The 21,241-nt window shown below is 41.0% G+C and overlaps 1 protein-coding gene across 1 annotated transcript in view; it reads left to right on the forward strand.

The window, feature by feature from the left end:
- Nucleotides 1-21,241, forward strand: part of MAGI2 (membrane associated guanylate kinase, WW and PDZ domain containing 2) — a 1,516,313-nt gene that overhangs the window by 1,344,879 nt on the left and 150,193 nt on the right. The window contains exons 15-16 of the mRNA XM_026448702.1: nucleotides 6,921-7,113; nucleotides 20,381-20,629. Coding sequence (XP_026304487.1) covers nucleotides 6,921-7,113; nucleotides 20,381-20,629 — 442 coding nt within the window. The remainder of the gene's footprint in view (nucleotides 1-6,920; nucleotides 7,114-20,380; nucleotides 20,630-21,241) is intronic.

A 21,241-nucleotide genomic window follows, 5' to 3' on the forward strand; every position in this document is an offset into this window, starting at 1 on the left:
GCACAAGATAAAGTCTAGAAGGGTTCCAAATGTGACACTTCCATCACCCTTAGGGACATGTTACCCTCCAGCATTCTTGCAGAGAGGATTGCCAGCCAGGGATGTTCACCCAAGCTTTGATGTCCAGGGTTTTTATCCTAGTGTTTTGTTACATGGGCGTGATTGATTGAATCATTGCCCACAAGGATGACCTCAATCTTGAGCCCCCTTTCTTCCCCATAGGCCAGGCTGATATTATGTGGCTCAAAGGCGCAACCCACTAATTACCTCGCTGGTCTTTCTAGTATGGTCAGCCCCTACTCTAAGACTGTTGGTGTGGCTGGCCCCATCCTGAGTCATCTCCTTAGCATAAACCATCAGGTATGGTCAAAGGGGCTCACCATGAATGACAAAGACGCTCCTAATTCCAAGAGTTTTGAGGTTTCCTTTCAGGAACCAGGGAGAATGGCCAGACTTCGCTTTGGGCTGAGACCAAATTTATGGCAAAGCCATGTGCTTACAAGATATCAAATGAATGAAACAAAATGAAACCATGCTCAAAATAAAATACAACTTTAAGGCCATTTTTGTATCATTCTGTGGGACACTGAGCACTAGCTGAAACAATTATAGGGCATTTAAGGGTAAACTCATCTAGAATCCATTGCACTTATACTAACATAATACTTCAAACTTACCAACCTAAGGGGTTTTCACCAGAAAGATGAGCTCTCTGTTTGTTCCAGAATACACTGACTCACATGCTTTTTTTCCCCCTTTTACTAATCTCTGAGCTCCTTGAAGGCAAGGACTATAATTTAATGGTGTTTATGTCTTCCAAGCCTACCCTGGTACAATAAGTATTTATTAAATGGAATTGAAGAGAGTATTTTTTCACCAAGTCAAAACTGTCACCTGAGCTTCTCAGAACAAGTAAGGATCTGGAGTTTATATTTTCTGAGGCCTCTAAATTCTACAGGCTCTGCAGAATTAAAGTGGCCTAGTCCTGGAAACAGAGATAGCGTCCTGGCGGCCCTACAGCATGTTTTTGTTTAGTTCCCCCAGTATTTTACAATTGCTGAGCATCAATTAATTTCACCTTTTGAAAAATGGATTTTCATCTTCTCTTGAAAATTAAATTTAGCAACATCGAGCTTGCCTTTCTCCATGACAACGACTGGCTGGAACTAAGCAATGGTTCCTTTTAGACTGAGCCTGGCTACAGTTCCCAAAACTCCTGTATGCCTGTGTTCCTCTTTAAAGCTACTATCTTTGTGATTCCCATCCCAGTACCCATTCCAGAGGACTGAATTAAAAGACATTGGAAAGATGAATATTTTATGCCAATGGCGCCTTCAACCAGGGCCAGATATTTTAAAAACCTAACTTAAGCACTAAAAACATTTATCAGGTCCTTTCTCCCATTTATAAATACAAATAACATTAAACTATAAAATAAATACAAGGCAAAGCGACAAAGTTTCTGATTCTTTCTATGATACTTACTTTAATAGAGTCTTTACAAAATGAAATTCTGACTTTATTGGACCCCTTGGCTCATGCTTTGTCTGCTTTGGGGGTAAGCCAGCATCCTATTCTGTAGATATTATCTTCAACTGCTCCCCTCCCCCTCCAAAAGCAGAAGCAATTGCATGACTGAGTCATAGGGAGGGAATAGTCTTGGCTGACTCAAGAGGACAGTGGTCTTGCTGGACTTTGCCTGGCACAGAAGCAATAGAATTGTTACCAGGATGGAAGACGTACTGTTCAAAATGAAGCTCAGATGTGTGAATGCAGCCGTGGTTACCACCCAGCCTCAGGACATCTTTCTGCCTGGTTTGTACACAAGTTCCCAGGTTCCTATCACTTCTGAATATTGGCTTTGCATTCCTGAATCCTTTCTCCCCTCCAGTGGGCAGGCATCAAGTATTTATGATAAGCCTCCTCAGATTACATGGATTGCTGGTTATCCTATTGTGTTTACTTAGATTTATTCTGGTTTATTCCTTCATTTGAATGATTTAAGACATACTCATGCTGCAAGTTACAATTTTGACATTTAAGCCATAAAGTAGCAGCTTAAGTCTCTCCGAAGCAAATAAAGCTAATAAATTAGTCCTGAAAACCAGAATATTGAATCTCAGAATGACCCTGTCCAGGAGAGTGAAACTGTAAAGATCTCCCGTAAACCTTTCCTTCCAGCTTTTCTACATTCTAAGTCCAGAGATAACAAACAAAATGTGCTAGCCTCATTTAGTGGCTGGTGAGCTACAAAGGGAGAGGCATGTAAGGTGATTTGTTCCCAACTAAAGGAGGTCTCATAAGTACATCAAATGGGTTTCTGCCTCCATATATACGAAATGCTATTGACATCCCATGGGTGCACATTAAACACAACAGCACGGCTTTCAGCAAATAATGAACAGCAGGACTCCTGCTCAGACAAAGCATATGGGCATTTTTCCTGCAAGAGGAAATACTTTTCACAGTTAAATAACAATAGAAATAGAAAGAAGTGAAAAGTTGCCAGAAAGGAACAAAAATGGGATTTCCAGCTGTGAGCTGAAAAGAGATGGAAAGGCATCAAGAGGGAGAGATCTGGAAAACACTGCATTGGAGAAAAGCCATTCAAAGACAGACATGACAGACCTAGTCTTTGGCACAGGAGTCCGGTGCGCACTGGTTGGAGGAGTTTCAGAAGGAAAGAGCCTGAAATCTGCTCACCACAGTGACAAGTTGTCCCAGGCTACAGATACTACAGAGCAGATCTCCTGGGCTTAGGCTAACATTGGGCAGTGCAGGAAAGAATTAAAGGGACTAAAAGGCCTGGAAAGGTGGTTTTGGGTTTCTTTGTGTCTTTCTTGGTTTTTGGGTTTTTTTTTTTTTTTTTTCTTTTTAATGTGAGTTTCTCCCCTGACTTACTGGGATCGCAGCCACTTGAATGTGAATTGCTGTTATTTCACATCAAATGTTCTGTTTTGTTCTGTGCCCTCACAGCATGAGATAAAGTAGAGTTGTTTTGTTTCTTTGGGGTTTTAGAGAAGGCGATTGAAAAGATAGGGCCACAGATTAGTTGTTCATGGAGAAGTTCTTTCTTGCTCTGTTTTGCCACAAAGCTCTTCCTTCAGGGCCAAAGCAATGGGGATAGGAGAGAAAAAAAAACCCTCCTCCAAGACGGCAGAGAAGAGAAAACTGAATAGTGGAACTGAAGGGTCAGCTGAGGCTGAAGAGTCCCCCTGGGCTAGAGGGTGGTAATGAATGGGGCAAGGCTAGAGTTGGCTGGGAAGGCTCACTGGCCAGTGGGCCAGGGGTCAGCAAGACTAAAAGGATGTGACCTGGTAAGTAAGGGATCCTGATCCAAGCACCAATGGTAAGGGGAATAGTGCCTTAGCAGAACTAGAAAACAGCTACTGTGATGGGTCAGGGAGCGCAGGTCTTGTGCTCAGCCAACTTGGGATGTGATCAGTGAGACCACAGATCCTGTGGCTATTGAGAAGTGAGAAGAATCAGAGCCTTGCTATCAAAGGGTAACTGATCTATGGACCAGCAGCATTCAACTCCTGGCAGCCTGTTAAACCTGCAGAGTCTCAGGCCCCTCCCAGACCTGCAGCCTCAGACTCTCAGGGGGTGCGTCCAGAACTGTTTTAATAAGCTCACCCGGTGATTCCTATGCATCCAAAAGTTTGAGAACTGCTGACTTAAAGGGTCAGATATCCTGAGGCATGTTCGCAAGAGCTTAAGCGAACATAGAAATGTATGCACTGGGAAACCAATATGAGTTACAGTGCAAGACAGAATCCTAGATTATCTAGTCCCTACGGTGGCAAAGGGGAAATAATAGAATGTGTCAAGTGGACAAATCATATTGGAAGTAAATGACAAAAAGTTGGTTTTTTTCTCTGGGATAGAGAGAGATATCGAGCTATCTCTATGTCAGCAGTGAAATATAATGCACAAAGGTGCCAAATGCCAAAGGCTAAGGTGCACAGCGGCAGGAGAGCTGGAAGCAATGACGGTGCAAGTGGTCAGCCTCTGCCCAGCAAAGGCTGCAGCTCCTGATGGATGGAGCAAATGTAACTGTATAATATCACTAATGAGCAGGCACCATGAGCACCCACACAGCACACCATGCTCAGCTCAATTCAAGTTTATTTAACAGTATGGCAACCTGTTTTTGAAACACGGTTAAGGTTACATTATATAATGTAACTATATAATATACATATAATAATTATGTAAAACTATATAATTTATACTTGTGTTATACTGAATATGCTATTTATTAGATATTCAATTGAAGGGGTAATTGAATATACTGCCTATTTAGAAATAAATATATAAAAGGCCTATTCTAACCAACTCTAGCACTACTTTGGACACATGACTGACACCACTCCCAACCACTGTATTTTTTCCACAGTAATCCTTTCTGGCATCCTATATAATTTAAGCATTTATTACATTTATGATTGTCTGACCACTAGAATGGAAACTCTGTAGGGTAGTGATTTTCGTTTATTGTTCACTGATGAATTTCTAGCACCTAAAAGTATCCTGGGCTCAATGAATATTTGTTGACTAAATTAATTAATAAGGGGAGTACGTCATATCACAGCAATATAGTAGAAAAGTAGATCTTTTACTGGGCTCTTTTTTTCAATAAATGATATTAAACTGCTGGCACACACTATAATGTCCAGAGTGTCCGTAAATGTTGCTGTATATCTTGCTGTTCTCCTACAGCAAGAGAGGAACTTTCTGACATGAAATTTCATCTTTACTATTTTTGTATAGGGCCCAATAGCAGCTATGGCTCTCTCAGTTGTAACCACTATTTTGTGTTTCACTTTCATCAGTCGAATCAGAGCTATACCTTAAAGTTGATAATTAACCAGCCAAGAAGTTCACAAGCCATTTTTTTCCTCTATAACTAGCTGTAAACTGTCTCACTAAAGTGTATAGGAAAGCTAAAGGTTGAAGCATTTTCTTTGGGCCAACCCAACTAAATGCACCTTTTCATGGGGCAGCGGAGAAACATTTATTTTAACTGGTTTTTGCACAAAGCACTTACCAAATCTTTGAAGTGCTCCATAGTGGGTTGAGCCTTTTGAAGAATAGATTGGAACGTCTTTATAAAGAAACTCATAAATTCAAGTTGTCATGACAAGAAGGGAAAGTGGAGAATGTCAGGGCATACCCAACTTCTGGACTGTGGGTTGCAGGGAAAGAACTGCACTGTGCAGCCAGTCTAAGGCAGGAGATGTCAGGCCTGTCCTGTGCCAGCAATCATGAATCATTTGTCAGAACACTTAATATTCCATACAGAAGCAAATCTATTTCTCACCCTACCTCACTCCCCAGGAATAAGGGGAAAGCAGAAGTCGTGTGGGAAATTTTTGTTCCTGTGTAGCAGGAGAGCTATTCCATGGACTAAGGCTGTGACGCCCTTCAGACTATAACTTTGCACATACCTGAGAAGTCCTGGGCATTCAGATCTGGCTGTCATGTTGACAGGCCACTCTGAGCAGTGAGACTAAGTAAAAAGGAATGGTTCTGCTGCCAAGCCTGAAGACATGCAAGCCCGAAGGTCATGATGGAGCAACTCTGCAAATTAGCTGGAATTCACAGATAGGGGATTTGAAAGAAATTATTATGCCTGAAGGAAATCAATCTGGAAGCAAGGGATTTAAAATAAAGCTTAGCCTCTGTAGTATCATCAGGCTAATGGTAACCACTGCCATCAGCTGCTGTGTGGCTAAGCCACTGGCAAAAGAAAAGGGGGACCTATTGGTCATGAGCCTGAAAAATTGTTGATAGGTTAAACAGCAAAATTAAAATATTTAATACTATTTTCTTTCCTCTGAGAAAGAAAAAAGCCCTGCTAATTGACACTAAACTGAGTGCCTCTAATGGGACATGGGAAACCTTATGTGTTGCCTTTCATCACAGTCCCTGGTTCAGGGAATTATAAAAACAACCACACTTCCCAGATGGGTACCTCCTCACTTCCTGGCACAGTAGCCACCTAAACAGCAGAAGCACTTCAGGGAACAGGCAGAACTGGGAATGTCCTTGGCGTAGAGGACAGTGCGCCGAGAAGGTATTCAAAAGAATGGAGCAAAAATCTGAAGAAGGTCTGAGATTTTTTTGAGTAAGTCAACTGGCTGGAAAAAGCCAGCTATGAGTTTGCTTTGTTTTGTTTTATTTTCTCCTTACCCTCCAGCTTTTCAAAGCAAAGAAAAAGAAATCTTTCAATCTTTATCAGAATTTAACAATGTGCAACAGCTAGTTTCCCCTTGACTCTTTTTGATCCCTTGTTAAGTGCCATGAAAAAAGTTAAATGCTTCACATGAGTTATTTCATCCAAATCTCCCAAGAACTCCATGAAGTAGGTCTGATTATTTTTTTCTTATTTCGCAAGTGAAGAAAGTGAGGCTCACAGAGTTTAAGAAGCTTAATCTAAGACCACACAAATGTGAAACGGAGCCAGAATTCAATCCTCACCTTGTTTCAGCCAATTAACATCAAATTATTTGGGATTAGAATTTTCCTTAAGGGTATTCGTCATTTATGATGAGCCAGAAAGCAGGTGTCCCCAAAACTTCATGGCAGTCAGCAGCATGGTCAAAATATTTATCTCTAGCACTAAACAACTTGACAGAGTTGGAAGGGCATCTTTCCAACGTCTCATTTTTTACTTTACAAGTGCATGCTCAGATTTGAGGGCAAGGGATGGAATGTGAGAATCACGTCTTCCACAAGTTACATAACTGTATATAAAAAGGAAAAAGATGGCGTGAACTCAGATGGCGTAGCTTGCAGTGAGCCAAGATTGGGCCACTGTACTCCAGCCTGGGCGACAGAGTGAGATTCCGTTTCAAAAGAAAAAGAAAAAGAAGGTTTGAAATGTGAATGTCCTTTCCTTCTCACTACTTCTCTAGATTTTGATTGGAGCTGTCATTGCCATGGGCTCAGCCGACAGAGATGGCCGCCTTCACCCAGGAGATGAGCTTGTGTACGTTGATGGGATTCCAGTAGCCGGCAAAACCCACCGCTACGTCATTGACCTCATGCACCATGCAGCCCGCAATGGGCAGGTCAACCTCACTGTGAGAAGAAAGGTGCTATGTGGAGGTATGTACCTGGAGCCTGCTGCAGGAATCGAGAGTTAGGTGGTAAGATGTTTTCGTGAGACATGGTAAGGCCACATGAAACAAAATGTTAAATCAACATTTCTACATTATATGAGGAAGGAAACAATCTAGATATTCCAAAAGTAATGATGGTTTTGAAAGTGCTGATTTTCACCCCACTGGACAAAAATCCAGTCTTTGAGGCCTGTATTTTAAATGTATTCATTAAAAATTTCTAGAATAGCCTGGGGTTAATTTAAGGTATGTATGCTCTCTGCTTTCTGGTAGTTGCTAGTTCTTTTTTTTTTTTTTTTGAGACGGAGTCTCGCTCTGTCGTCCAGGCTGGAGTGCAGTGGCCGGATCTCAGCTCACTGCAAGCTCCGCCTCCCAGATTTACGCCATTCTCCTGCCTCAGCCTCCCGAGTAGCTGGGACTACAGGCGCCCGCCACCTCGCCTGGCTAGATTTTTGTATTTTTTAGTAGAGACGGGGTTTCACTGTGTTAGCCAGGATGGTCTTGATCTCCTGACCTCGTGATCCGCCCGTCTCGGCCTCCCAAAGTGCTGGGATTACAGGCTTGAGCCACCGCGCCCGGCCGGTAGTTGCTAGTTCTAAGAAGAACAAGATAGTAACAGAAAATATGCCATTTGAAAATGTGTTTGCAAACCAAGAGTCACAGCATTTTGATGCCATAATGAGGCAACCAGGATGGAAAATTAGCTTTCACTGTAGAGCCTGATAAAAGGTAACAGTAAAGCTGTTGCTCTGATATAGAAAAAATGCAACTGTACCTCACTCCAAGAAAACACAATTCATATAGTTCCAAACTTATGAAACAGATAAATTAGAAATAATTATTCCCTTTACAACCACTTTCTCAGCTTCATAAAGGAATCCACCAAAAACATACTTTTCCAAAGTCAGCCCTTGTATTTATAGTATGATTCCACTTATCCCTCTTTACCATTTCAACCCTACAAAAAATTATTTATATTTTTAAGGAATATGTCAGTTACAAGCATCACACTGTTTTTTTTAGGATCTGCGTATTCAATAGCATTAGGATTATATTATCTCCCCTCAAAACCACCCAGCCTTTGTTCTGTGAATCACAAGGGCAGCAACTCCAATGATGTTCAGCTGTCACCTTCTGCCCCAGCACCCCACTGGCTTCTCTGCTCCACCCCTTGACAGCCCTCATACAGAATCATCAATACTAGAAGTAGGAAGGACCTTAGCTATGTGAGCTTCCTCTTGTTACAGATGAGGAAACTGAGGCCCAGAGGTTTGATAGCTTGCCCAGCATTCCACAGTGAGTCGGTGACAATGCAGAGAGGGACTCTTCTCTCTAAGGCCAGTGCTGATTTCTTTATGTTACTTTGTCCCCTACGCTATTCTACCACAATCCTCTCCCCCAGTGAATTAGAAGATGTTAGAACTTAGCAAATGTCACTCCGTAATGCAGGGAGTCTCCCATATGTGCTGTTATACCAGTTGCATTCCAGAAGAGGACCACAGGCTAATGACAGACTGTGAATGACTAGTAGAGAGGATAAGGCATATTCATGTGATGAAAAATCCTTTTCTTTCTAAGTTCCCCTAGAAACTAGACCATGAGCAAGGGCGGTCATTTAAAAGGGCAAGTCAAAAGAATTGTCAGCCCTCCCCAGTACAGACTACTATATATCTTGTATCTTATAGAGGTTTTGCTCAGAGGTGCCATTTGTCTTCAGAAATTCATGGCATGTCACTTGACCCAAAGAAGTAAAGCATCTTAAATTATGCTTTATCCTTGGGCTAGATGCCAAGAGGAAGACAGTGCTTGCTTGGTTAACATTTAACTGTCTCTCTCCCTGCAGAGTAATTTTTAATAAAAAGTTTGCTGTGCTATATGTTCTATCACCTAAAGATAAATTTAAAAGATGCCTGATTTACAAGGAAATATATCGCAAAGTGCAAAACCAATGCACCAACATAATTTCATGCTCCCCTTGCCACCAGCTGATTATTGCAAATTAAATTTTCTTTTAATCAACCCAAGGTGTTGAAGTGTGTACCAAATGCTGCAAAAATGTACTCCTGCAATTTGTGGATCATGTGACTTCCGTAAAGATGCTCTTTGCTGCAGCTCTTACCAACTTTACTCAGTTAGGCTTTTGAGTGCATTTCAAGTGCATTTAATTTTTGAAAATGTTCTGCTGCAGATTGTTCATTCACACCATGAGAGTTTCCAAGTTAATTCAGCCCACTCTTCCTTGAAAGCTTCATCAGTATTGAAAATATTAAGTTCAGCAAAGGATACTTTGATAGCAAAGTAATGCCTTGAAATAGGATGGAAAAGATTTAAAAAACAGGCATGGAAAGGTGACCTTTCTTCATAGCTGCCATTTCTTCCAAGTGAGAAGGGACAACTACAAATGAATATGAGAATGGAGATGCCTTTTCAAGGACTGTTGTTGTCATTGTTTTGTTATTATTATGCTTTCCTAAGCAAAGGCAGTGGGAGGTGCAAGCCTGGCTTAGGAGCGGATGGTTGGAAGCTGAGGGGAAGTGAGCAATTAGCTAAGGAAGAGATAGGACCAGGAAGAGGAGCAGCATCGCCACCCCCTTGCACAAAGGAACAGCGCTGTGGGGAAAGGGCTAGGAAGAAGCAAGGTCATAGGGATGACACGCTTCCACCTTCCCCTTGCCTCAGCTTGTACAAATGCCCACCCCACCCCAGAAGACAGAAGGCACTGGCTTCTTAATTGATGCTCAAGAAATATAACACATTCATTACGAGAGATACAAAAAGGTTAGTTAAATGCTGAGCAAAAATTAAGATAACACAAAAACTTGCCACAAATATTAAGTTATTTTTAAATATACATACTAAGGATAGAAAGGCAAAAAAAAAAATTTTTTTTTTGAGAAAGGGTCTCACTCTGTCACCCAGGCTGGAGTGCAGTGATACAATCACGGTTCACAGCAGCCTCAACCTCCCAGGCTCAAGTGATCCTTCTGCCTCAGCGTCCCAAATAGCAGGGACTATAGGAATGTGCCACCCTACCCAGATAATTTTTGTGGTTTTTTGTAGAATAAATACAAAATTTTTTTTATTTGGGGTCTCGCTATGTTGCCCAGGCTGGTCTCAAACACCTGGGCTCAGGTGATCACCCGCCATAGCCTGCCAAAGTGCTGCTATGGGTGTGAGACACCATGCCCAGCCTAGAAAGCCAGAATTTTCAATCAGAAGATAAACTAGCTTCTCAAAAGTGAGAAGTTGTTGAGTAAAGGAAGAAGGTATCAAGTAGTGCTTCCAGTTTTTCTTTTATTCATTTATTTTTATTTTATTGTTTCAGCAGGCAACTATGGATAATAGATTGCCTCTGGTTTTATTTCCCAAATAGTAATAGCACACACTTTCACCTTGCATTAGTTTTGAGAGAAGATGCCTTATCCATGCCTCCAGCTCCGGTATTTGGTTGGTTTTTTTTCCCAAGGATATTAGAAGAGTGGCTTTAATTATTACACTGAAAAGCATAAATATTTTTATGTTTAGCAGATCAGCTTTGAGACATTCAACCTAATGGCACATTATTTTGGATGCACACCATGTCTCTGAGGAATTTCCTAAAGTGTAAATCTAGAATTGATGTGAAAGAACGTTTTATGACTTCATAAAAACATGTTAGAGTCGGTCTTAAAGCTATCAGAATCTTTTCTTTAACACCTAAGGGAAAGTCTAATTCTTGACCTAATGCCAAGAAAGGGGAGGTTATCTTGGCAGATGGGTGAAAAGTTTAGCCAGTATTGAAGGTGCCAGTACATTCCCTGATCCTGGTGACTACACTTTTTGCCAATTCTAAATGCATTCGCTTGTTGTTTGTCTGCAACCATGTCACCCATTTACATAAGCTGTCTGCCTTGATGAATATAAACTGGGAATGTCTGCACAAATGCCTGTAGGCAGGCCAGCCCCTAACATTTTCAGGGTCACAGCCTGTGGGCTGCTCCTGCCCCATGAGGACCACGAGGGACCTGGTACACATGCATGTGGATATCACAGCCCATATGACCAAGCTCTGTCCGTACATATACCCCATTGCCTCAGCTGTGCTTCAAGGCAAAATATGCCTGTCTGCAATGCTGTCATCCTTCCAGGGACAGTCCTGAGAAGAGACCCAGGCACACCCTGGAAGGAAGCAAGGTCTATATGGTTACAGAATTCACAAGGTCGGGAGATCGAGACCATCCTGGCTAATACGGTGAAACTCCGTCTCTACTAAAAATGCAAAATAAATTAGCCGGGTGTGATGGCGGGCGCCTGTAGTCCCAGCTACTCTGGAGGCTGAGGCAGGAGAATGGCATGAATCCAGGAGGCAGAGCTTGCAGTGAGCCAGGATCACGCCACTGCACTCTAGCCTGGGCGACAGAGCGAGACTCCATCTCAAAACAAAACAAAACAAAACAAAACAAAACTAATTATTTGACTTGAGTAGATACTAAGCGACTGAATTCTATGCAGCCACTTATGTATGAGCTAGATGAATGAGTCAGAGATCCTGGAAATTAGTGTTTTCTTTAAAAAAATTATATAATATATGATATTTAGTCACTTTATGATGTTTTACTGTATTAGTATAAAACAAGGCTGTTAATGCCCTACAGTAGGAAGGACTGTTGGAAAGAAGACAGTCTCACTTGGGTCCAGAGCCAGTTGAGTAGAAAAACGATGTGGGGTGTGTCCCTGAAAGACAATCATGTGACCAGTTTTCAAGTGTCAAGGGCCCAGAACAAGCCCAGGAGAACTTCGAAGTCTTCTTAACTTCCTGATTTTAAATATGCTCTTTCGGCTAAAGATAAAGAACTTTGTTCTGGAAGTTGAAAGAGAAGTCCAAAGGTAATAGAAAAGTATCCTATTAATGTATATGACTCTTTCACTTACCCCGGGAATCCTCAAATTGACTTAGTCAATGATTTTCTCTCTCTCCAGAACCTGTAACGTTGCCACTCCCAGTCATTTACTGCAAAGACAGATAATTCTTCTTTGTTGCTGACTTACTGACAACCACAGCTCTCAACCTCCTAAAATATGACAGCCAGAAAATAAGATCTCTCTTGTCACTGCCTATGACATTTAGTTGCTGATTTGGTCCAATAACTTGAGGAGATTTTCAATTTAATGTAGCAGCATAATAATTGTTTGTTTTTCTTCTTCCTGACTATCTCCAATCACTTTATTTCCAACTTGTACAAGGACTGATAAAGGACATGTGATGTACCAAGACAATAACAACTTGTCTTTGGATGATGTGTTCCAGCAGGGAGGATACATTTTACAAGCGAAGTTTTAAATTCTGTTTGAACAGAAAGAAAGGCTTTGACATTGACATTCTGTTCTCTTATGACCTCGGTACATTTCTGACAAAAAAGCATTCATTTTTTCTTTTATTTAAATGTGATTAATTAGATCTTAAAGAAAAATAAAATTTACCAAGTAATAACAAGCAACAGCCTGGGTCTCATTCATTCCGTAATTACAAACAAGAAATGAGTACATTTTGGTTAGGCCATTTTTAAAATCTAAGTATATAAACAAATGCAGCTTTTTTTTTTTTAAGGTATCGGTGTAACAAAACATCTCTTTCAGTCTTTGTTTTTTCTCCCTGACTTTTTCATTTCAAAATGGATTTGTAGCTTGTAAGGTTAACAGGCTTCACTGGAACTTTTGATAATTATTTTTAACTTGCCATATGCGACACCTTCCAGAGTTCTAAACAGGATACTATACCTAGGCACCCAAAATGGAATAATTAATGGTGATTGTTTCCCTCTTATTATTCCTCTGTTCCATAAACATCTTTTGAGTACCCTAATCAAATTTTAAGATGGGACTGAAACCAGCCCTATTTCTAATTACATTATTCTAGGTGCCCACTTTGGTTCTCTTCGTCAGAGTGCCAATACCTAGGTATTAAATTAAAATGATGAAATTCTTTCTGAATGACAGATAAACATTCATTTCAAAAACTAGCTTCTTTTGACTGCCAACTTCCTATCATTTCTCCATGTAAATACGCTGGCTTTCTCATGAAAGTATTGGTTTGGTTTATCTGGTTGATAATAGAATATATTTTATATTAAGATGGACTGTAAAAATGGAAAAGACCTTCAACAGCTCCTTAGAGATTCAAACTTCGTAATTTCAGAGCCTGAAATTAGATTTGATCCTAGAGTGAGCAAACTATTTTTTAAATGAAAATCTCAGCTTAATTTATTCTTTTAAACCACTTCATTGTGATACGGCTGATATACAAAAAGCTGTGCAAACTACTTTTAAGAAGTATATTTTCCACATTCATGAAGTAAATCAGTATTTCTAGGCTAGCAGAATATTATAAAACATAACTATAGCTCTTTAGAAAAATGCATGATAGTTAATTTTACAGCACAGGGATGATCCCTGTGCTGTAAGCCCTCCTTATAATACATCTACAGCAGCAGCATTTCTCAAAGTGTAGCCTTGAAACTTGATGCAGATTCTTGTGCCCAGACCTACTGATAAAACATTCCGTGGGTGGCCCGTGAAGATGTACTTTTTTACGATTTATTTAAGTGATTCTTATGCACCATATAGTTTAAGATTCTACTTGTTTTCTGACCATCTTCAGTAAATTATTCTTATGCAAAGAAGAACCTCAATATCTAAAACTAGGCATTGTCCCAGGGGTTTGCAGTCCTCATGAGAGGAAGATATAAATCAGTAACAGCACAGAGGAGGCTGATGAGGGATTTCACCTGTGTTTCCTATGAAAACTAGAACGAGCAAGACCTTGGGAGCTCCACGCCTAGGTCTGTAGCTTTTCTTTTTTTTTTTTTTTTTTATTTCAACTTTTTTAATCTAGGTACATCCTACATCCTTCCTTAACATTATGAGAGGAGAAATAAATGTCTCCTTGTTCTGATGTGCATATATTTGTCAGTCACTCTGGGAAAGTTTTACAAAGCATATGAGCCATTTGTTTTAATTTTTTTGTCTGATGTCTTTCTATAACTTTTTCCTATATTATTCATTTTTATTGCTTTGCTTAAGTTTTCTATATATTAGAAAATTTAGGTCCTGTAGGTCTCATGGTTCTTAAATACAAAAAAAAAGAAAAATTAAAGCTGCTTTCTAAAACTCTTTTTGCGATTACATTTTGTCCACGAGATTTTTTTTTTTTTTAATACTTTAAGTTCTAGTGTACATGTGCATAACGTGCAGGTTTGTTACATATGTATACTTGTGCCATGTTGGTGTGCTGCACCCATCAACTCATCAGCACCCATCAATTCGTCATTTTTATCAGGTATAACTCCCAATGCAATCCCTCCCCCCTCCCCCCTCCCCATGATAGGCCCCAGTGTGTGATGTTCCCCTTCCTGAGTCCAAGTGATCTCATTGTTCAGTTCCCACCTATGAGTGAGAACATGTGGTGTTTGGTTTTCTGCTCTTGTGATAGTTTGCTCAGAATGATGGTTTCCAGCTGCATCCATGTCTCTACAAAGGACGCAAACTCATCCTTTTTTATGGCTGCATAGAATTCCATGGTGTATATGTGCCACATTTTCTTAATCCAGTCTGTCACTGATGGACATTTGGGTTGATTCCAAGTCTTTGCTATTGTGAATAGTGCCGCAATAAACATATGTGTGCATGTGTCTTTATAGCAGCATGATTTATAATCCTTTGGGTATATACCCAGTAGTGGGATGGCTGGGTCATATGGTACATCTAGTTCTAGATCCTTGAGGAATTGCCATACTGTTTTCCATAATGGTTTAACTAGTTTACAATCCCACCAACAGTGTAAAAGTGTTCCTATTTATCCACATCCTCTCCAGCACCTGTTGTTTCCTGACTTTTTAATGATTGCCATTCTAACTGGTGTGAGATGGTATCTCATTGTGGTTTTGATTTGCGTTTCTCTGATAGCAAGTGATGATGAGCATTTATTCATGTGTCTGTTGGCTGTATGAATGTCTTCTTTTGAGAAATGTCTGTTCATATCCTTTGCCCACTTTTTGATGGGGTTGTTTGTTTTTTTCTTGTAAATTTGTTTGAGTTATTTGTAGGTTCTGGATATCAGCCCTTTGTCAGATTGCAAAAATTTTCTCCCATTCTGTAGGTTGCCTGTCCACTCTGATGGTAGTTTCTTTTGCTGTGCAGAAGCTGTTTAGTTTAATGAGATCCCATTTGTCAGTTTTGGCTTTTGCTGCCATTGCTTTTGGTGTTTTAGACATGAAGTCCTTGCCCATGCCTATGTCCTGAATGGTACTACCTAGGTTTTCTTCTAGGGTTTTTATGGTATTAGGTCTAACATTTAAGTCTCTAATCCATCTTGAATTGATTTTCGTATAAGGAGTAAGGAAAGGATCCAGTTTCAGCTTTCTACTTATGGCTAGCCAATTTTCCCAGCACCATTTATTAAAAAGGGAATCCTTTCCCCATTTCTTGTTTCTCTTGGGTTTGTCAAAGATCAGATGGCTGTAGATGTGTGGTATTATTTCTGAGGACTCTGTTCTGTTCCATTGGTGTATATCTCTGTTTTGGTACCAGTACCATGCTGTTTTGGTTACTGTAGCCTTGTAGTATAGTTTGAAGTCAGGTAGCGTGATGCCTCCAGCTTTGTTCTTTTGACTTAGGATTGTCTTGGCAATGCGGGCTCTTTTTTGGTTCCATATGAACTTTAAAGCAGCTTTTTCCAATTCTGTGAAGAAACTCATTGGTAGCTTGATGGGGATGGCATTGAATCTATAAATAACCTTGGGCAGTATGGCCATTTTCACGATATTGATTCTTCCTACCCATGAGCATGGTATGTTCTTCCATTTGTTTGTGTCCTCTTTGATTTCACTGAGCAGCGGTTTGTAGTTCTCCTTGAAGAGGTCCTTTACATCCCTTGTAAGTTGGATTCCTAGGTATTTTATTCTCTTTGAAGCAATTGTGAATGGAAGTTCATTCATGATTTGGCTCTCTGTTTGTCTGTTACTGGTGTAAAAGAATGCTTGTGATTTTTGCACATTAATTTTGTATCCTGAGACTTTGCTGAAGTTGCTTATCAGCTTAAGGAGATTTTGGGCTGAGACAATGGGGTTTTCTAAATATACAATCATGTCATCTGCAAACAGGGACAATTTGACTTCTTCTTTTCCTAACTGAATACCCTTGATTTCTTTCTCTTGCCTGATTGCCCTAGCCAGAACTTCCAACACTATGTTGAATAGGAGCAGTGAGAGAGGGCATCCCTGTCTTGTGCCAGTTTTCAAAGGGAATTTTTCCAGTTTTTGCCCATTCAGTATGATATTGGTTGTGAGTTTGTCATAAATAGCTCTTATTATTTTGAGGTACGTTCCATCAATACCGAATTTATTGAGCGTTTTTAGCATGAAGGGCTGTTGAATTTTGTCAAAAGCCTTTTCTGCATCTATTGAGATAATCATGTGGTTCTTGTCTTTGGTTCTGTTGATATGCTGGATTACGTTGATTGATTTGCGAATGTTGAACCAGCCTTGCATCCCAGGGATGAAGCCCACTTGATCATGGTGGATAAGCTTTTTGATGTGCTGCTGAATCCGGTTTGCCAGTATTTTATTGAGGATTTTTGCATCGATGTTCATCAGGGAGATTGGTCTAAAATTCTCTTTTTTTGTTGTGTCTCTGCCAGGCTTTGGTATCAGGATGATGTTGGCCTCATAAAATGAGTTAGGGAGGATTCCCTCTTTTTCTATTGATTGGAATAGTTTCAGAAGGAATGGTACCAGCTCCTCCTTGTACCTCTGGTAGAATTCAGCTGTGAATCCATCTGGTCCTGGGCTTTTTTTGGTGGGTAGGCTATTAATTGTTGCCTCAATTTCAGAGGCTGCTATTGGTCTATTCAGGGATTCAACTTCTTCCTGGTTTAGTCTTGGAAGAGTGTACGTGTCCAGGAAATTATCCATTTCTTCTAGATTTTCTAGTTGATTTGTGTAGACGTGTTTATAGTATTCTCTGATGGTAGTTTGTATTTCTGTGGGGTCAGTGGTGATATCCCCTTTATCATTTTTTATTGCGTCTATTTGATTCCTCTCTCTTTTCTTCTTTATTAGCCTTGCTAGCGGTCTGTCAATTTTGTTGATCTTTTCAAAAAACCAACTCCTGGATTCATTGATTTTTTGGAGGGTTTTTTGTGTCTCTATCTCCTTCAGTTCTGCTCTGATCTTAGTTATTTCTTGCCTTCTGCTAGCTTTTGAATGTGTTTGCTCTTGCCTCTCTAGTTCTTTTAATTGTGATGTTAGAGTGTCCATTTTAGATCTTTCCTGCTTTCTCTTGTGGGCACTTAGTGCTATAAATTTCCCTCTACACACTGCTTTAAATGTGTCCCAGAGATTCTGGTATGTTGTATCTTTGTTCTCATTGGTTTCAAAGAACATCTTTATTTCTGCTTTCATTTTGTTATGTACCCAGTAGTCATTCAGGAGCAGGTTGTTCAGTTTCCATGTAGTTGAGCGGTTTTGATTGAGTTTCTTAGTCCTGAGTTCTAGTTTGATTGCACTGTGGTCAGAGAGACAGTTTGTTATAATTTCTGTTCTTTTACATTTGCTGAGGAGTGCTTTACTTCCAATTATGTGGTCAATTTTGGAATAAGTGTGATGTGGTGCTGAGAAGAATGTATATTCTGTTGACTTGGGGTGGAGAGTTCTATAGATGTCTATTAGGTCCGCTTGGTGCAGAGATGAGTTCAATTCCTGGATATCCTTGTTAACTTTCTGTCTCGTTGATCTGTCTAATGTTGACAGTGGAGTGTTGAAGTCTCCCATTATTATTGTATGGGAGTCTAAGTCTCTTTGTAAGTCTCTAAGGACTTGCTTTATGAATCTGGGTGCTCCTGTATTGGGTGCATATGTATTTAGGATAGTTAGCTCTTCCTGTTGAATTGATCCCTTTACCATTATGTAATGGCCTTCTTTGTCTCTTTTGATCTTTGATGGTTTAAAGTCTGTTTTATCAGAGACTAGTATTGCAACTCCTGCTTTTCTTTGTTCTCCATTTGCTTAGTAGATCTTCCTCCATCCCTTTATTTTGAGCCTATGTATGTCTCTGCATGTGAGATGGGTCTCCTGAAGACAGCAGACTAATGGGTCTTGACTCTTTATCCAGTTTGCCAGTCTGTGTCTTTTAATTGGAGCATTTAGTCCATTTACATTTAAGGTTAATATTGTTATGTGTGAACTTGATCCTGCCATTATGATATTAACTGGTTATTTTGCTCATTAGTTGATGCAGTTTCTTCCTAGCCTCGATGGTCTTTACATTTGGAATGTTTTTGCAATGGCTGGTACCGGTTGTTCCTTTCCATGTTTAGGGCTTCCTTCAGGGTCTCTTGTAAGGCAGGCCTGGTGGTGACAAAATCTCTAAGCATTTGCTTATCTGTAAAGTATTTTATTTCTCCTTCACTTATGAAACTTAGTTTGGGTGGATATGAAATTCTGGGTTGAAAATTCTTTTCTTTAAGAATGTTGAATATTGGCCCCCACTCTCTTCTGGCTTGGAGAGTTTCTGCCGAGAGATCTGCTGTTAGTCTGATGGGCTTCCCTTTATGGGTAACCCGACCTTTCTGTCTGGCTGCCCTTAAGATTTTTTCCTTCATTTCAACTTTGGTGAATCTGGCAATTATGTGTCTTGGAGTTGCTCTTCTCGAGGAGTATCTTTGTGGCGTTCTCTGTATTTCCTGAATTTGAATGTTGGCCTGCACTACTAGGTTGGGGAAGTTCTCCTGGATGATACCCTGAAGAGCGTTTTCCAACTTGGTTCCATTTTCCCCCTCACTTTCAGGCACCCCAATCAGACGCAGATTTGGTCTTTTGACATAATCCCATAATTCTTGCAGGCTTTGTTCATTTCGTTTTCTTCTTTTTTCTTTTGGTTTCTCTTCTCACTTTGTTTCATTCATTTGATCCTCAATTGCTGATACTCTTTCTTCCAGTTGATCGAGTCGGTTACTGAAGCTTGTGCATTTGTCACGTATTTCTCATGTCATGGTTTTCATCTCTGTCATATCGTTTATGACCTTCTCTGCATTAATTATTCTAGCTGTCAATTCTTCCACTCTTTTTTCAAGATTTTTAGTTTCTTTGCGCTGGGTATGTAATTCCTCCTTTAGCTCTGAGAAGTTTGATGGACTGAAGCCTTCTTCTCTCATCTCGTCAAAGTCATTCTCTGACCAGCTTCGATCCGTTGCTGGTGATGAGCTGTGCTCCTTTGCAGGGGGAGATGCGCTCTTATTTTTTGAATTTCCAGCTTTTCTGCCCTGCTTTTTCCCCATCTTTGTGGTTTTATCTGCCTCTGGTCTTTGATGATGGTGACGTACTGATGGGGTTTTGGTATAGGTGTCCTTCCTGTTTGATAGTTTTCCTTCTAACAGTCAGGACCCTCAGCTGTAGGTCTGTTGGAGATTACTTGAGGTCCACTCCAGACCCTGTTTGCCTGGGTATCAGCAGCAGAGGTTGCAGAAGATAGAATATTGCTGAACAGCAAGTGTACCTGTCTGATTCTTACTTTGGAAGCTTCGTCTCAGGGGTGTACTCCACCCTGGGAGGTGTGGGGTGTCAGACTGCCCCAAGTAGGGGATGTCTCCCAGTTAGGCTACTCAGGGGTCAGGGACCCACTTGAGCAGGCAGTCTGTCCCTTCTCAGATCTCAACCTCCATGTGGGGAGATCCACTGCTCTCTTCAAAGCTGTCAGACAGAGTCATTTGCGTCTGCAGAGGTTTCTGCTGCTTTATTTGTTGCTGTTGTTTAGCTGTGCCCTGTCCCCAAAGGTGGAGTCTACAGAGACAGGCAGGTTTCCTTGAGCTGCTGTGAGCTCCACCCAGTTCGAGCTTCCCAGTGGCTTTGTTTACCTACTTAAGCCTTAGCAATGGCAGGCGCCCCTCCCCCAGCCTCGCTGCTGCCTTGCGGTTAGATCGCAGACTGCTGTGCTAGCAATGAGGGAGGCTCAATGGCCGTGGGACCCTCCCGGCCAGGTGTGGGATACAATCTCCTGGTGTGCCCATTTGCTCAAAGCACAGTATTGGGGTGGGAGAGACACACAACACCTGGAAAATTGGGTCTGTAGCTTTTCAAATGCCCTGCATATCTGGGAGAAAGAGAAGCAAGTCAACCAGGCTTATAACAATACCACTGTCTAGAACAGTGCCTAGTACATAGGAAGCATTCAGTGAGACTCTTGTCAAGTAATTGATTACCTGTGTGTGGTATATTTTCCAGGGGAGCCCTGCCCAGAGAACGGGAGAAGTCCAGGCTCTGTATCCACCCACCACAGCTCTCCACGCAGTGACTACGCAACCTACACCAACAGCAACCACGCTGCCCCTAGTAGCAACGCCTCTCCCCCTGAAGGCTTCGCCTCCCACAGCCTGCAGACCAGTGATGTGGTCATTCACCGCAAAGAGAACGAGGGCTTTGGCTTTGTCATCATCAGCTCCCTGAACAGGCCTGAGTCTGGATCCACTATAAGTAAGTATCCAAATTTGCCTGCATTTGAATAAGGGGTCTTGTTTTGATTTGTTCCAGTGATACAAATACTGGACAAGTACACCAGAAGACTGTTGCGGGCATACCGGATAGCCTGAAAGCCACAGGCTGTGGGCACACATAAGGTGTACATACCACTGACAAGCAGAATGTTACTGACCTCTGGCTCAAGAAGGCAAGAACACAACTAATGCCCTCAACTCCTCGACCCCTATAAAAGCTCTTCATTCTTTTGTAAATTAGGAAGAAAGGAAAACAGAGTGATGTGGTAATGTTGCCGTGAAAGGAGGGGTGCTTCTTTTTATGGGTAGGTCAGGGAATGTTCTCTAAGTAACTTGACTGAGAACTGTTCAACAGAATGGAAACAGACATGCAAAGGATCTGCAGAAAAAATCAGTCCAGTCAGAAGGCTTAAGGTGGAAAGGAACTTGGCATCCAAGAAATACAGAGAAGCCCAGTGCAGCTGTAGTACGGGGAGCAAGGGAGAGTGGCAGGAGGCAGACAGTGCCGGCTTCATGTGCTGTTGTTGGAAGTCTCAACTGTAGTCTAAGTCCGTGGGAACCACTAGAAGGTTTTAAGCGGTGAACTGAAATC

The sequence above is a fragment of the Piliocolobus tephrosceles genome, chromosome 8, assembly GCF_002776525.5.
Source record: "Piliocolobus tephrosceles isolate RC106 chromosome 8, ASM277652v3, whole genome shotgun sequence".
NCBI lineage: Eukaryota > Metazoa > Chordata > Mammalia > Primates > Cercopithecidae > Piliocolobus > Piliocolobus tephrosceles.